At 51.9% G+C, this 15,399-nt stretch overlaps 4 protein-coding genes across 4 annotated transcripts; 2 read left to right on the top strand and 2 right to left on the bottom strand.

Moving 5' to 3' along the window:
• Nucleotides 1-95: 95 nt before the first annotated feature.
• B0H65DRAFT_190996 (uncharacterized protein) lies at nt 96-2,905 on the bottom strand. Its single transcript, XM_062821637.1, has 3 exons — nt 2,691-2,905; nt 2,363-2,608; nt 96-1,699 (listed from the first exon to the last, which is right to left on the bottom strand). Exons 2-3 carry the CDS (start codon nt 2,519-2,521, stop codon nt 206-208), a joined length of 1,653 nt encoding a protein of 550 aa, XP_062681581.1. The 5' UTR covers nt 2,522-2,608; nt 2,691-2,905; the 3' UTR covers nt 96-205.
• A 2,694-nt stretch (nt 2,906-5,599) lies between these two features.
• On the bottom strand, nt 5,600-6,504 carry B0H65DRAFT_508771 (uncharacterized protein; the record flags this gene model as incomplete). The annotated part of the gene is made up of 2 exons (XM_062828257.1): nt 5,600-6,352; nt 6,436-6,504. The coding sequence occupies 2 exons, from the start codon at nt 6,502-6,504 to the stop codon at nt 5,600-5,602; spliced, it is 822 nt and encodes a 273-aa protein (XP_062681580.1).
• A 1,329-nt stretch (nt 6,505-7,833) lies between these two features.
• Nucleotides 7,834-11,185, top strand: B0H65DRAFT_508770 (uncharacterized protein; the record flags this gene model as incomplete). Its single annotated transcript, XM_062828256.1, has 5 exons — nt 7,834-7,862; nt 8,677-8,892; nt 9,342-10,070; nt 10,735-10,959; nt 10,999-11,185. 5 exons carry the CDS (start codon nt 7,834-7,836, stop codon nt 11,183-11,185), a joined length of 1,386 nt encoding a protein of 461 aa, XP_062681579.1.
• Nucleotides 11,186-11,553: 368 nt separating this feature from the next.
• B0H65DRAFT_508769 (uncharacterized protein) lies at nt 11,554-13,401 on the top strand (the record flags this gene model as incomplete). The annotated part of the gene is made up of 6 exons (XM_062828255.1): nt 11,554-11,693; nt 11,848-12,158; nt 12,295-12,502; nt 12,730-12,867; nt 13,003-13,275; nt 13,368-13,401. The coding sequence occupies 6 exons, from the start codon at nt 11,554-11,556 to the stop codon at nt 13,399-13,401; spliced, it is 1,104 nt and encodes a 367-aa protein (XP_062681578.1).
• Nucleotides 13,402-15,399: the final 1,998 nt, after the last annotated feature.

Raw genomic sequence — 15,399 nt, 5'->3', positions numbered from 1 at the left:
GATGAAACAAACTGAAACCCTTGAAAACCAGAATCCGTAATCCGTAATCCGTGAAGTCGTAACGTCGTAACGTCGTAAGTCGTAAACCAGAAAGCCGAAACCTGAGAAGTACCGATAGGAGCACAACCCATCATTATCCTCCTTGCCAACTCCTGCCACTGCATGAGCGAAGCCGAGGAAGGGTCCAGTCCCAGACTCCCCGACACTATAGATCCGGGAGACCGGGACCATAGCCCTCGGCAGTCATCATAGACAAGAGCTGTTCTTCCACAGAATCGAACCCTTCTTGTGGCAGTTGCTCCTGCTCCTGGAGGAACGGGACATCCCAAGAATCAATTTCCCCTTGGAGCGGTTGCTGCTCCTGTTCCTGCTGAAGCTCCTGCTGCTGAAGCTCCTGCGGCTGAAGCTCCTGTTGTAGCTGCTGCTGCTGCTGCTGCTGCTGCTGCTGCTGCTGCTGGAGCATGACCGTGTTATCTTCTGCAGTTGCGGGTGTAGGTGCAGGCGTGGGTAGGCGTGCGGGCGTGGGTTCAGCGGCAGGTACGGGCACAGGTAATTTCTCGAGGATAGGCAAGGCCCCTTCCGGTTGCACGCCATTTGGCTGGGCGGCTGCTGCTGTGTTTCCGTTTAGGTTCCCATTTTCGCCGAGAAAGTCAAAGTCCAAGTTGACATTCTGGAGGTTGAGTGCCTGGACGTTCTGGGCGGGCTGGAAGACGGGCTGAAAGACAGGCTGGACTGGAGCGGTAACCGTGGCGATAGGACCATTCTGCGGAATACCGTTGGAGTTACTGCCGGTTAGGTGGTTGACCGGAGGGTGGAAAAAGTTGTTTTGCATGCCGTATAAGTCGTTGTCCATGGTACCCAGCAATGCATCCCCCAAACGCAGGTTGTTGTCGTAGAAGGTCGCGCTGTCCACAGAAAGGTTGTAGTCCAGGCCGTTAGGGACGGCAAAGCCCATGGCACCGCCGTTCACACCTTTCTTATTGCCCAAGTAGCCGTAGTTCGGGTGGTTGCTGATGCTGATGCTGCTAATGCTGTTGTTGTTGGGCAACCCAAAACCGTTCCTGGCGTCGCCTGGGTAGGCCAAGGGCGCTGGGCCGGCAGGAACACCAAAGGTCAATCCGTTGTCAACCTGATTGATGCCAAGTGGAAAGCCATCGCCGTCCAAGCCGTACCCGAACCCGCTGCCGGGCCCCTCTGCCCCAAACATTTGCGCCACGGAGAGGTACCCCATGCCCATGTCCCCAGTGCCGGCAGTGGCAAAGCGAGTATAGGCCGGCGGGGGGGTCTCATACTTCTGGTTTTGGGCCGGTACCGAAAACTCCCGAAGGCCGCGGGTGTCAATAGCAGAAGGAGTGCGGGAGGTAACCGGGATCTGATGGAGCTTCTGGTGCTGCTGCTGGGACCGGTGAGGCTGCTGGGACTGTTGCTGTGTCTGGAGTTGTTGCTGCGCCAGGGGGAGCCCGGGAATTCGGGCAGACAAAGAAGACGACAAGAAACCGGGGTTGTGGCGGTTATTGACGTTGCGGTTGTCGTTACCATACTCGCTATCTTCCCGGGCACGCTTTCGCGGGTTAACGTTCGAAACCGGGGCTGGAGCCGCAGCAGCATTCCGAATGGCCTCATTGGCCTTCGCCTCCATTTCGTCGGCGATATCGTAGGCATCGCGCCTAATCTTCCTCGAAAGCGCAGTAACGCGACTCTATTTTGCAATCAAAATTAGTTGATATTCATCGAGGAGGAATACTACCCAGCGTCGAGTGGCCTCCAAATTCAAAACAAAACTCAACTGAGTAAATACGAGCCACATTTGCTGGTGGACGTAGAGGATTGCTTTTGCATAGTAGCCGTCGGCAAATCCATTTTATGAGAACACCAAAACGGTCTATCGATATGCTGCCGCCGACTGTATTTCGAGGATAAGATCGAGAGGAGTTGCAAGATCAAGAATATTTTAAAGAGATCGAGGGGTATCAGATCGAGGGCTCGTGGGTATTACGCTGGTAACTACCATTTTTGCGGTATGATTCGTACAGTTGTAAATGCCATGTAGCTGTTTTCAGGTCGGACATCGAGGGTGAATTCTTGGTGATGACCGCAATCCGAGATCGATGGCGATAAAAAGTGTCAAAAACAACCTGACGGATTTAAACCCAGGTTTGGCAATGTTGAACACTGCAACGATGGTTGATTTGGATAGGAGAGAGACATTGGAATGTAACTTCGATCAACTGGAATGTCCGCCGAGTGACTGGAATGTAGCAAGCAAGGAAGCTAAGCTATCCCTACGAGTTCCTTTGTTCGGCGCTATGTTTTGGGGAAAAAAGCAAACAAAGACCGAGCGACAGCCAAGTAGGCAACATACCTTGGTGCTTTCTTCACTGATTGAGCCCATATACTTGGTTACACTGGGCAAATCGTACTGAATCGCCTCTCCGTTGACAATGACGCCGCACAAGAGCTTGTACTCGCCATCCGTCAATCGAAATGCGGCTTTGGAAGCTTTGGAAGATTTGGGTGGCATCGTAGCAGGTATCTCGATATTTTGGAGATTTAATTGTTGTTGTTGTTGTTTGGTGGTAAGCTGGAGGAGGCCTGAGGCGTGGTTGAGCTAAGTTTTAAGCGATTAGGTGGTCTGATTGATTTGTAAAATTGTTGAAAGATGGAGAATGTTGAGTGATTGAATGACTTACAGTAGATTATTTTCTGGATGGTTGATAATATATTGCCGTGGTTGGTGTGAAGGTCTGCGGAGGTTGAAAAAGAGGTGGGGGGAGAAGGGGTAGTGGCAGTGGTGGGAGAAGAGGAGCCACAGTCGGTGTTTTGGTGTGAAAAAAGAGGAGGAAGTTGGAGAGCAAGTAGACAGGCGTGAGTAATTATGAGACGCTGTTGTACCTTAATCACTCGGGCACCTTTATTTCGGGCACCACGTTTCCAAAGAAGAAGAAGAAAAAAGAGAGAGTCTGGCTAAGTTGCAAACCAGCTGTGTACCGTATAAACTCTGGAAATTCGGAAACGAGGTCAGGCATAATCGTGCAGATCCTGTAGGGTTAAAGGTTTGCCAGTTGCGTTTGGCTGTATGTACGCGGATGTTGACGCAAATGGCAGAGATTTACTTTAAATCCGATATGTGCTGGTCGGCGTCAAGCGAAGGTTGCATGCCTTGGGGTTGGGGATATTCCAGGGAAAAGCACAAACTTCAGCGTCGAGTCATCCTAAAGCTGCAAAGTGGACAGATGGTCGCGGACTGGAAATTTCCTTTCCTGCAGGAGCTGCATAGCGGCAATTACTCGGGTCTTTGCAAAAGGCATGCTGACGACAACTCGTCGGCGAGTTCGATAATGATAGTGAATGAAGTGCCATATATGACGCCGCAAGGATGTGGGAGAGCAACGGATTGCAGAAGAAAATCTGCTGGATGGGAGTAGTGTAAAGGCGAGATATACCGAAAAAACTCGACAAATCTGGCGAACTAGACTTGCAGGAAGTTTCCTTTCTGGGCCACATAGTGCTGCCGGAGCTGTTGGGAGCAAGTCCGAGCCTGAACGTTGAAACGCAGGCAAGTAGGAGTGATGCGAGTGATGCGCAACGTCGAAGAGTTTTCAGTAACGGGACTGGCACATGTGCTGGCATGTTCTGCTTGTCGTTCTGAACGTTGGGCGCTCTGAAAGGTAATTTTCTGCAAGTCTGGTTCACCAATTCGTCGAGTTTCTTCGGTAGAGGGTTTCAACGAAGAGAGCTTGCCTGGAGATGACGGGGTCACTCCAATGTACACTGACATACCGAAGTGCTGCTCTCCTATTGTTGACAATTCTGAATACCGGCATTGTTGTTGGCGAGTCGCTGACTGGGAAAGAAGGGCTATAGCGTCAGAAAAGCAAAATAGTTGGCTCGTCGTGATCGGAAAGGCTTCGGCAATCAGGAGCCTGGGAAGGGGAATCACCTGTGCTCGAGATCTGGGCTGCCTAAGAGCGTAGTCTTTGCGATGGTTGCTTGGCTAACTGCTTTTGACTTTTGTTGTTGTCGTTGTTGTCGCTGTTGTCGTTGTAGTGTTTGAGGAGGCGGACGACGATGAGGAGGAGGGGGGAAGGAGGAGGAAAGAGGAGGACGAAAGACCGAGGGAAGAGCGAATCCAAGCACTTTAGTTTTGGATTTGCCCACAAGGTCACCAGTTTGGCGACGGTTGTCACCAAAAGCGGATCCAGGGCTGCCGTACCTTCACCCGGGCGGCCAAGAAAACGCCAGAAAACCGAGAGACCTAAACTTGACCATCTTGGAGTGCCTAGGACTTGATCATGACCCGACTTGGTGTACGGCCGTGACTGGAGCCAGTCAAAGCAAGGATAGATGGGCTAACGTGGTAACTGGGGAGGATCGGAACTTACCAAACGCCAAACCCAACGTAGGCAGTGCTAGATTTTTGGACATTCCTCAGTCCTTGGCCGCTATGGACATCTCCCCAGGTGGATCGACGAGGTTTGGTATCGTTGCGTGTATCGAAAGGGCGGCTACGAAGCTACCAGGCCTGATATCAGGCTAGCAGTGAACGCCATGGCGGTCGAGTATCAGAAGGAAGGTGGTCAAACGCCGTGGGCTGATGGAAGTGTCATAGAGTAGAATGTGGCGAGTAGCTGTGGCTGGCCAAGGTGGTATGGAGGTACTGACGGGCCAGGCCGGCGGGCGAGCGGACAGGCAGTGACCATGATGGCTGGTGGTGATTCACTAACTTGCACCTGTAAGCTTATGAGGAACGGAAAAGGCAGAGGAAATCGAGCTAGATACGCAATGACAGGAGAAAACAGAGATGAACATAATAGAGAGCACTAACCATGGAAGAGTTTGACCTATGGATGCCGTATGATTCCAGGTAGCTCGCGGCCAGCGATGCGGGCATGTGGGTTGACGGCTCGGAAATTTTCTATTGAAAGAAGAGCAAACGACGGAACGTGTAGCCAGAGGCAATTCTTTAGATCAGAGTGGAAAGGTTGATTGCAACATGGTTGAGAGAAAAGAGGAAAATGCGTGCCAGGCCCATCAAAAATTCGGAAGGCAGAAACTTTAGATAGGGTGCACCTTCCTCTTGCCACAGTTCCATGATCTATCCTTGAAACCACAGGAACAAGGAGAAAACAGCGAGTGTCCTGGTTGAACGATCCCGAACCTATACCCGGAACATCAGCCTGGGCTTCAGAACATAAAAGAGCACTATCATCAAACGGGCATGCATGGACGTACCTCACTAGTAACCATCATTCATTATTTTCGTTAAAGCTATAATCGTACAGTGGCAGTGACAAATGCCAGCAAAGATAAAACAACTATCCATCAAAGCAGAGGATAAGAGAGTTTAACACTCAAAGCAAAAGACCGACCCGACCGCCCATCATCGTGAAACCAAGAAACCAGACATCCATCCATAGCTATCCCAAAAGCAGGTGGTTTAATAAATGTCAAACTGTAGGTATCCAAAGCCCTTGTACCCCAAAAAGGAAATAAAGGATAGAGACAGACAATAGAAACAAGAACAACGAAGGGGAAAGCCATTCTATATCCATATCCATTACGGATTTGTTCAGGAGTGACCGGCACTGCTCCCTCAACATCAGCATTGATACTGCTGAGCATCCCAGTCTTCCTGCTTGATCATGCCGGTGTGATTCTCATGTTCCATCATGGCAGCGTGTACTCGAAGTTGTTCAGCAGCATGCTGTTCGTTCTGCTGGGAGGCGCTAACGGCGAAAGCCGTGGCGTATGCATCCAGTTCATATCCCATTCCATAACCAGCGTAGGTAGGTAAAGTGGGCTGCCAGGATCCGGTGGTGGTGGTGGTGGTGGACGAGCCGGTGAAATGGAAAGGAGCGCCTGTATGACCGAGAAGCATGTCGGTGGGACATGCCGGGACTGCTGCCGGGGTATAGATGTGAGGTGACGTCGTGAGAGCATCCGAGTCGCTGCAGGGAGTGAGGAGGCGCATGCGCATTCGTGATTGTATATCGGACATGGGCGTGGCCATGGAGGTCGGTGTGGAATAAAGGTTGTCGATGGATGATGGTTCGGGAGGTATGAAATCTTTCTCGTCCTTGAGAGGCGGAGATGGCATCGCGGGGGCGGCTTTGCTCCTGGACACTTTTCCTTCCTCCTTCTCTTTCTCGACCTTGACTGCCTTTTTCTTGGGCTTTTCCTCCTTATTCTTTGCCTTTGTAACTCGGTTCTTGTCGGGATTCGTACGGTTTCTCGGTCGGGGTTCGGTGCCTAGCATGGAGGCTCGGAATCGCGAGTAGCGCATGCGGGCGGCATGGCCGTTCGAAATCGTTTGGGAGAGAAATGGGCTGGCGGCTACCTCGTTCCAGTCGATCTGTAGAGACGATTTCAAGTCAGTAAAGCAAGTTTCAGGCGGCAGGATGGTGCGTATAACAAATGGGACAAATGGTCACTCACATCCTTCAGAGATTTTTGCTGGAGGATAGCAAAAAGGAACCTCGCCATGGCATTCTCGGTGGCAGACATGTTGGCGATGACCGGACTCTGGCTTTCCCTTCCTGATGCCTGAGGATGTTGTCTTGGTTTTTGGAAGGTGGTTTCAAAGCCAGCCAACAGCGAGAAAAGGGAAAGTCTGGGGGAAAAGCGAGGAGGGGGCAGCCACAATATGTATTGGCCGCTAGGAGTGCTGAGACCTGTCCAACCATTCAGCAGCAAGGCAGCCTTGGCTTCGGTCAGAGTTACCCACTGTAGCCGGCGCGCGGGCGTTGTCGAGGTGTGGGGGCGTGAGTCAAGATAATGTAACTCGAGCGATAGTGATGAAGGATGATACTAGGAGACAGGGCTGGCTGTTGGAGGGGAAGGGGGAGAGACGATAGGTTTATGTCTGTTTCACCAAAACGGTAGGCAAGTCAATACGGGGCGAGGGTGGTAGCTGGTCGGAGAGGCAACGTGAGTATCGTGTACCAGGCACTACCAAAGAAAAGGCGTCGATAGCAAGGACTAGTATCGTGTATCGGCAGCAACCCGAGGCAGATGGCCTCCTCCTACTATGTAGTCTCCCTCTCCCTGCGAGCAGAGACAGCCAGTCACTTCACGGCCATTGAGATGGAGAAGATTTCGGGGGAACCGGCTGGAATGGGTGCGTGGTGCATGAAAACCTGTTTGCAAAGGGCAGCATTGATGGTTCAATGGGTAGCAATCAGCGTTAGAAAAGGGCAGATCCTGACATGGAACGAGGCACCAGCATCATAGGCCACCTGGAGGCATCGGTATTGGTATTCAGCTAAGGTAAGAAAGACATCGCCATCCACTAGGCACTAGCCCACACACCCTCCCGTCCGTTGTCCTGCCAAAGAAGAAACGTTGTTTGCTTTCAACTTTCCCGAAATGGAAAAGAAGCAATACAATGAGGGAGACAGAGACGGGAGGGAGACGCGACATGGTTGCGAATCAAGTACGACATTCAAAGAAGTAAAAACGGGAGACAAGGATCCTCCTTAGTGTGTCTGGGACAAAAACAAAAAAGCACTTTACGCGGGACATGGTGACGCCGCGTCGCCTCGTTTCGATTTTTATTCGTTTTCTCGATTCCCCATCCAAGGTCGTGTAAAGTGGTGGTGTGTGGTGGGGTTGCAGCGGACGGACGCCATGCACGTCGGGAATGAGATCCAGGGACGGCAAGAGTAAAAGGCAGTAATACAGTGAGACTATAATGTGAGTCACTCGACTCCGAGTTGACAAAACGGAGAGAAATGGTTGTCTCTTGATTGGTGAGATAGTTAACTTGTAACCGGGCGGAAGAAGAGACTCGAACGGAGAAGGGCGGATCAATGGAAGGGAAAGACGAAAGCTGAAATGCTGAAATGGTTGTGGGCACTGCAGGAGTGAGAGGCAACTGCCAGATGCCTGCTGGTTAATCCTGCCGATGTGTCTGTACCCCCCATTGGAAAGATACCGAAACTGGACTCGATAGAAACCGGAACTTACACCAAAGACCTAGGAGAGGTCACTCATCGCTAGGTATTCTTCCGTCCTGTTTGTTGCCTGGACAAAGTTGTTTGCAGTTATGAACTATTTTCTCCCATCTCGCCGGAAACGGACAGATAGCAGGCGTGCATGGTTTGAGAGGGTGGCATCAATCAAGGGGGCGATGACGGGAACCAGAATGAGATGAAATGTTTGGGAACTTGGGTCGCGGGACGTCGGAGGTCCTGGAAAATTACGTGGTAACAGCGCGTCGCAATCGGCACTGTGGCTGGTCCTCCGCGCGATGCTGGCGCCAAGTCACTTGATCAGGCGATCCACTCACCGAGTCTCTCCGTGTCGTGCCTGTGTTGCCGTCTTGCGTGCGACTATCCGTTCCACAGCGCCAGGCAGAAGTGCCTTGAGAGCCTGAGGCAACAACTCTCTGTCGTTCTCTCCGATGTTATGCACGGACCCCGCACTCACTTCCTTTCCAACCAATCACAAATCAAAGCATTGTTGCCTCCCCACAAAATATGCACGACATTGGCCAATCACGCGATTGGATCGCCGGGCTCGGTTGAATGTTGCAGCCGTGGCTGATTTGGTTTGGGAACGTGGGCGGGACACACTGAAAACCCCATCCTTCCTTAGCAGACCTTAGCAATTTCGCCGTCGACCCTATCTCGTTCGTGGACTTCCACTCAACCAATTCATAACTGCTGTCCCGTCCAGCCCATTGCAGTTGTTACCACTCGATCGCCTCGCCCGCGCCTCTACCATCGCGTTCTTAACAAACATGAACAAGAACTGGAACGACCGGGCCGACAAGGACCTCTTCTTTACCATTCTTAATGTAAAGAACATCGGAGTCATCAGCGGTTCGGAATGGATTACCATCGGCAACACCATGCGGGCCATGGGCTATGGCTTTACCAACGAGGGATGCCGGTAAGTGCTCTGTTGTCGTGTTATTCGTGTCATGTGTTATCTCCATAACAACAGCCTCAAATCAACAAGGAGCTTGACTCGCGTGCCAAGTTATCAATTACATACTATTACTCTCTGTATCCGGTATCCATGTTGACTATTGGCATTGTCGCTGTCTTCTCTCTCTGTTGTCTTGTGTACCTCCTTCAATGTGTCAACATCGTCATCGATTGTCTTTGCCTGTTTGTTTGCACCAAGACTGCATAAACATGTCGAGTTCTTGACAACAGGCCATTGTTACTACACTATCCATTGTTTATCCCTTAACCATCCTTAACATGATTCCCCATGTTGTTGGGTTGATAACGCGGATAGACCCAATAATCCTGAACATCGTCATGACATGCCTCAGCCGGCTTCCTTTGCCCCCAATACATAACAAGATCCATGAGCTAACATGCCCACGGCAGACAACACTTCCAAGGCCTTCGCCGCGCCCAGCACAAGAGCGAAGTTGGCCCTGCAACCGCCTCCCCTGACCCTAACCGGAGGGTAGATCCCACTCTCAACCCAATCACGAGGAGGCCGGGACCTGGACGTGGTCGCCCTAAGAAGCAGCAAAACACGGCCCAGGGGCAGTCCCCCGCCAGCACGGCTTCGGTCTCCGAGACGGGAACCACCGGTCCCAGTGTTACCCCGATTCCTCCCCCGGTTGTTCCTGGTGCTCCCGGTCAGAGCACCACCGCGATCCCCGTTCCCGTTGTTCCTGGCATGCCCGCTCCGCCCGCTGGTATGCATCCTGCTGCTATGGCCCAGGTTCATGCCCAAGCCCAAGCCCAAGCCCAAGCTCAGGCCTACGCGCAGCAGCAGCATGCCCAGGCTCAGCTTCAAGCTCACACGCAAGCTCAGGCTCACGCTCAAGCCCAGGCTCAACAAGCTCGCGCCCAGCAAAACGGACGAGCCGGAAACCAGGTTGGCGGTCAAGGGCCGGCCAACCAGGCTGTCCAGGCTCAGTCTGGCGGACAGTCGGCCGATGGAGATGATGTTGCCGTGGACCCTAGCCTCGAGGACGGCGACGACGAGCAGCAGCACCCCAACAAGCGACGCAAGATGGAACAAGACCCTCTGGACGACGCGGCGGTGATGAATGCCTTGGCTGCTCACAACGACCCAGCATCAACCGCCCACTTTGCGCCAGAGTGAGTTGATCTTTACGTTGCCCCTCCTGTCTAATGCCTCACCTACCTATGCCGTTGCGGCGCTAAGATTTCCTTCAAGCTTCAGCTACGAAGAGGCTTAAGGTCCCGACTTTTGATTGCGGGGAGGGATGCGGTAAGAGTAGGTGGTCGATGGGCGTTTCTGGTTGTGTTTAATGGGATTCTGTGTTTCGGCTTCAAGGTATCTGGTCCCGGTCCCCCCTCCGAACGTGTTAGGAGGTGGCAGTTGGTGTGTGTTTTAGTTATCGAGCAGGTATCGAGTACGTTTTTCGACGTCGACGATGGTATTTCGCCGCTCCGACTTGTCTTACAGTATGGCTACGAGCATCATACTTACATGGCAACGGTCACGAATTTTGCTGTGAGGTTCAGGGCCTGAAATGTTTGTTTCGGTATAACTAACCTCTTTTGTTATCTTTCGTTTCCTATTCGTTACGCGTGGTGAAAAGTGATAACAGTGTTCATGTCGAGTCGAAAGTTACCTTCCCCTCTTTCGCGTATAAAATGTGACCACAATCTCAAGCTCTCCCATCACCCATCCCCCCACACCTTTCACGATACATCACCCTCTCGATATCAACTTCAATTCCCTTGCCTTCCTCTAGTCGTCAGCCCATCGCAGCTCACGTTGAACTCAAAAAACCAGCCAAAAGCACCGCAATACGCGCTCTTCACCAACACTCGCCACCATGTCCAACCTCGACGAGACCCCCAAGGAGGGCAAGTGGAACAACGACGCTCACTCAGCTCTCTGCACAGCTCTCGCCGAGGGCCTGATTGCTTCAGGAAGCAGTCCCGCACAGAAGAAAGACCTCATCATGGCCGTCATGAAGGCGTGTGGCCATGAGGGCTTCACCTGGGAGTCTATTCGGTAAGTGGGACTCGTGTGTTTCTATTGGACTACGATCAGCACGTTTTGTTTGTTTGTATTTTTACCAGAAGCGCGTCTTCCTCACTGCCTGTCCTTTTCTCCCACTTTCGTCACTCCCACAAAACTTCTGCACTATCTACGCTACAACCACAAACGCTTCAACTTTTTGTCCCACCACTCAGCCCTTCCTTCCGAGAAATCATCGCAAAATGCCTCGTTGGGATGAGCAGACCCATATCGATCTGATGATCGCCCTCTACACGGCCTTGCAGCCCAGCATGACCAAGGAAACGCAGGACTTCCTCGTCGAGGCCATGCGGTCCAAAGGTCATGAGGACGTCCGATGGGACGCGCTCCGGTAAGATACATGCGGTGAACCGATTTGGTGCTCTTCCCTTACACAGTTTGATCGTCTTGTCTCGCTAAGTGATTTGCAGACTCGACACTATAAAACCCTTCCTTTGTTCCGTCTGGCTGTCTCCGAGTTCTCTTCCCCTTCCCCCACACACGACAAGCGTCAGCACCCTCCACGCCCTTTGCGCACCCTTTCCACAAAGACCTATTTCACCTCGACGACCTCGCTTTGCATTCAAAATGCCCAAGTGGGAAGAGATCCGCGACGACCTCTTCCAGGCGTACATGAACGCGACTGGTCCGATTACCCCGGAGATGCAGGCCTCGATCGAGGAGTTCATGCGAAAGCGCGGTCACGATATGAGGTGGAACGCCATTAGGTATGTGGTCATTGAAGCAGGCAGGCATCTTTCACGTTTTGCGAACTCGGAGGTTCCAGATCCACCGACAGCTGGTCTCGAGCCGGCACTGTCTGTTTGTGCTATAAGTTCTCTCCCCTTCTGCTCCCGCTCCCCGCTCCCTCTCTCTCCCCAGCAACCTACCCCGTCCATCTTTGCCAGATCAACAACTCGATCATCCCAATCTCAACACAACCAATATCTCCAACTCAGCCACCATGTCTTCGCAGCGGTATGCGCAGCGAAACTTGACCAGGTGGGATCAAAAGACTCACGAGGACATCATGCTCGCCATGTTTGAGCATTTCCGTCCCACGGCGGCTGACATGAAGGAGATCGTCGACCTTCTTCATCCCAAGGGGCACACCTTTACTGACGGCGCTCTTCTGTACGTTGAGATGAACCCGAGAGGACCTCCACCTTCCGCTTCGTTTGCTCTCCCATGGAGTACAAAATCCCTCCTCTCTCCCTCCTTCTTCCCTCCTCGCTCTCACACTCTTTCACATCACCAACAACAACATCGCAGCAGCATCACACTGCTAGCACCATCAGAGCCCCGCCTTCTGCTCGCGCTTTGCAAAAGAATCAACCTACTCTCAGCCCTTCAAAATGGAGGAGGAGGACGTCTTCTACGTGGCTAAGGCTTCCAGGCCCACCACCTGGGACCACGACGCTCATCTGACGTTGCTCCAAGCCGTCATGATTGAGGCGCTTCCTTGCAAGTCACAGTGGGATAAGATTCTGAAGCGAGTCCAGGACAAGGGCTACTACTACACGCAGACCGCAGTTTTGTAAGCTTCTTGCCGCTTTTTCTGCCGTTTTTCGCTCGAGTGGGTGGTCACCTTATCCTCACCTTGGCCCCTCTTTTGATCACTATAAATTTCCCTGCCGGTTCGAACCACTTTCCTCCTTCTCCCTCTTGCAACTCACCTTCCAACTTCATCCCCACCATCACCTACAACAAGCACCACCAAGTCTGCTCTCCAGCCTCATCCATCATGGCGGACTCCGAAACCAGAATGACCTGGAACCACAACGCCGACAAGCACCTCATCGGCTGCGTCGTCGAAGAGATCGTTCCCGGCCAGGAGACGTACAGGAATCTTGCCGCTCGCATGCATGCTTTGGGATACACCTGCACGCCCAAGGCCGTGAAGTACGCTGCTACTAACCACCTATCGTTCGCCTCTGCTTTTCTATCGCTTCATTCGTTCGTTCTTTGCTTCACTTTTCAGTCCAACTTAATTACTTCCTCATCAAACAACCCGCTAACCAAACATCTCTCCCACAGGCAGCACCTTCAGAAGCTCCGGCGCAAAGAAGGCGTTTCCGCCGCCGCCGGCTCCGACAGCGGCGCTAACACCGCCACCCCGACCAAGGGCCGCAAGCGTGCCGCCCCCGGCAGTGGCGTCAAGAAGACTCCCGGAACTGGTCGCGGCAAAAAGGCCGCTGCTAAGACTGCTCCGCTCGTTATCAACTCCGATGATGAGGATGACATCAAGGAGTCTCCGGAGAAGAAGCTGAAGACCGAGGAGAGAAAGGTTAAGGAGGAGTATGATGATGGGTGAGTAACTACCCGCCACTGCTGAATACCTACCTTTGCTGAATGACGTTGGGATGAAAGAGAGAGATGCTAACGCTGGTGTGACATGGTAGCATCGACGACTACATGTACCCTAATGAGATTTAATCTCTTTTTAGGTCAACAAGTCGTCTCCGTCTTGGCTGCGGTGGTTCGTTGGTTTTTGCATGAACTACCTACTCGCTGCTGTCTATCTCAACCTCACCAGCAATCATCGGAACCGTTTGCGACAAGTTTAGGGTCACCTTCAACTTGTACGACAATGGATCTGAAGCTTAATGGGCATTGATGGGTATTGGCATATAGGCAGACGGGACGCAAATCTTCTCGCTCATTCTTCACTCGGAATCTGCATTCGACTCACGGCACATATCATGGACATGAACTGGATTGACGAATGGATTGATCGTGGCTTGGACTTCTAACGGACTTTCATTTTCGCTGACATGGACACGGGAATGGGTTAATACCACTCTACTTGGCTTTCGACACACTCGACATCTCTGGAGCACTTTCACCTCTTTCACTTTCGGCTTTTGTTTCCTGGCATGGAGTTGGAAGAAGGGGGATTAGCAGGCGCAAAGGATTTGTTGCTTGGTCTGGTATGGTCTTGGGGGCGTTTGGTATCAAGCATCCGTCGGTATTTCGCTGGCTTATGGAATGGAAATAGTTCATGGTCTAGTCTTGGTCTGGTCTGGTCTGGTCTGGTTTCTGGTCTGGACAGATGGTTCAATCTTCCTTCACAGTATTGCAGGACTCATGGATCAAATGGATGGGATAGCTTTGATAGAACCTCGACAGGTGATGTGTTGAGGATCAAATCAATGATGCTTTTCCCTTACTACCTACCTACCCCTCTCTCAGAACTTGCAGTGCGTGTGACTTGTGTGACTTGTGACTTCCTTGGAACCTGCTGCCGTGCTTTATGGCAGGCAGTGTTCATTCCGTTACATCTAAGCGTGCCCATAGCGACCAAGCATCGGCCCCGCTTATGTCCAGCTGCAAGTTTCTGCCCCGACAGGTGCGCTGCATTTGAACCAGCATTACAGCCTGCACAAACAATTCCCGTACCCGAAATTACCGTTCATTGCAGGTTTACTCCTCTTTCTTTACAGAAACAAAGCTTTTTTGCAGTCAGTGCGTGTTCTGACAGAATAACCGCCGAGTGTCCATCGAGCGTCTGTCGCAAGCAAAAAAAAAGTGGGTCAATTTCAGGGGCTGTACACAGTACACTGCCTAGAAGTCGGAAGGTGCACCCCGCCAACACCAAGGTTTCCTCAACTCGTGACATGGGAGATTTACACTGGTCGATTGACATCACGATGGCCGGCATTTATGATCTGTGAACTGGCTTGTTTGGGTTATGTACGTTCCTTCTGCTATTGTGGCCAATAAGTCATGGATTCCCTTGTACCAACCTGTCTCCATCCGCCAGATGCACAGCCTTGACGTTGTCAGGGACCACAGGAAAACCAGCGGCAAGATGTTGCCAACAACCAAGACAAAGATCTATGACAGCAACCAACAACGATCAAAGAAGTCTAGTATCCTCGCGAAAGAAGAGAGAACCTCCAAACTCCGAGCATGATGCAATGACCAACACAAACGCCGCGCCAATGTGCAACCAACCGGAAGCGATACTCCCAACTCCAAGACCTGTATGGCAAGTGGAAAGAAATGGAAGCAACACCACCTGTATACCTCTAACTCCTGAGCAACCAACTTCAAAATGTCAACAAATCCTAGGCAACCCGCAAGTGCCACCAAGACGGCAAAACCGAAACTCCAAAGAAGTATCGAGAGCACTAAACAAGAGGACACGGAGACAGAGTATTAGACATGATAATCGTCAGTCGTGTACAGCGCGCATGTGGCTCGGTCGTCGCGGTTCGTCATGAGAATCTGTGAACAACATCGTTAGCAACAATCCAAAGCATCAAGGAAACAAAGGGAGAGAGGAACGGCAGGAGAACTTACCTAGATCTCGCCAGGATCAATACCACCCACAAGATCAGCGGCGTCAGCCGCATCAGCGGCAAGAATGTCGCCAATGGCCTCTTCCGCCTGCGAGATGCTCTCCATGGCAAGGTCGATGTTGTCGCCGTT

Source organism: Neurospora tetraspora, assembly GCF_033439725.1.
Source record: "Neurospora tetraspora strain CBS 560.94 chromosome Unknown B0H65scaffold_4, whole genome shotgun sequence".
Taxonomy (NCBI): Eukaryota; Fungi; Ascomycota; class Sordariomycetes; order Sordariales; family Sordariaceae; genus Neurospora; species Neurospora tetraspora.
Note: the sequence above shows the minus strand (reverse complement) of the source record. Positions and strands in the feature narration are given on the sequence as shown.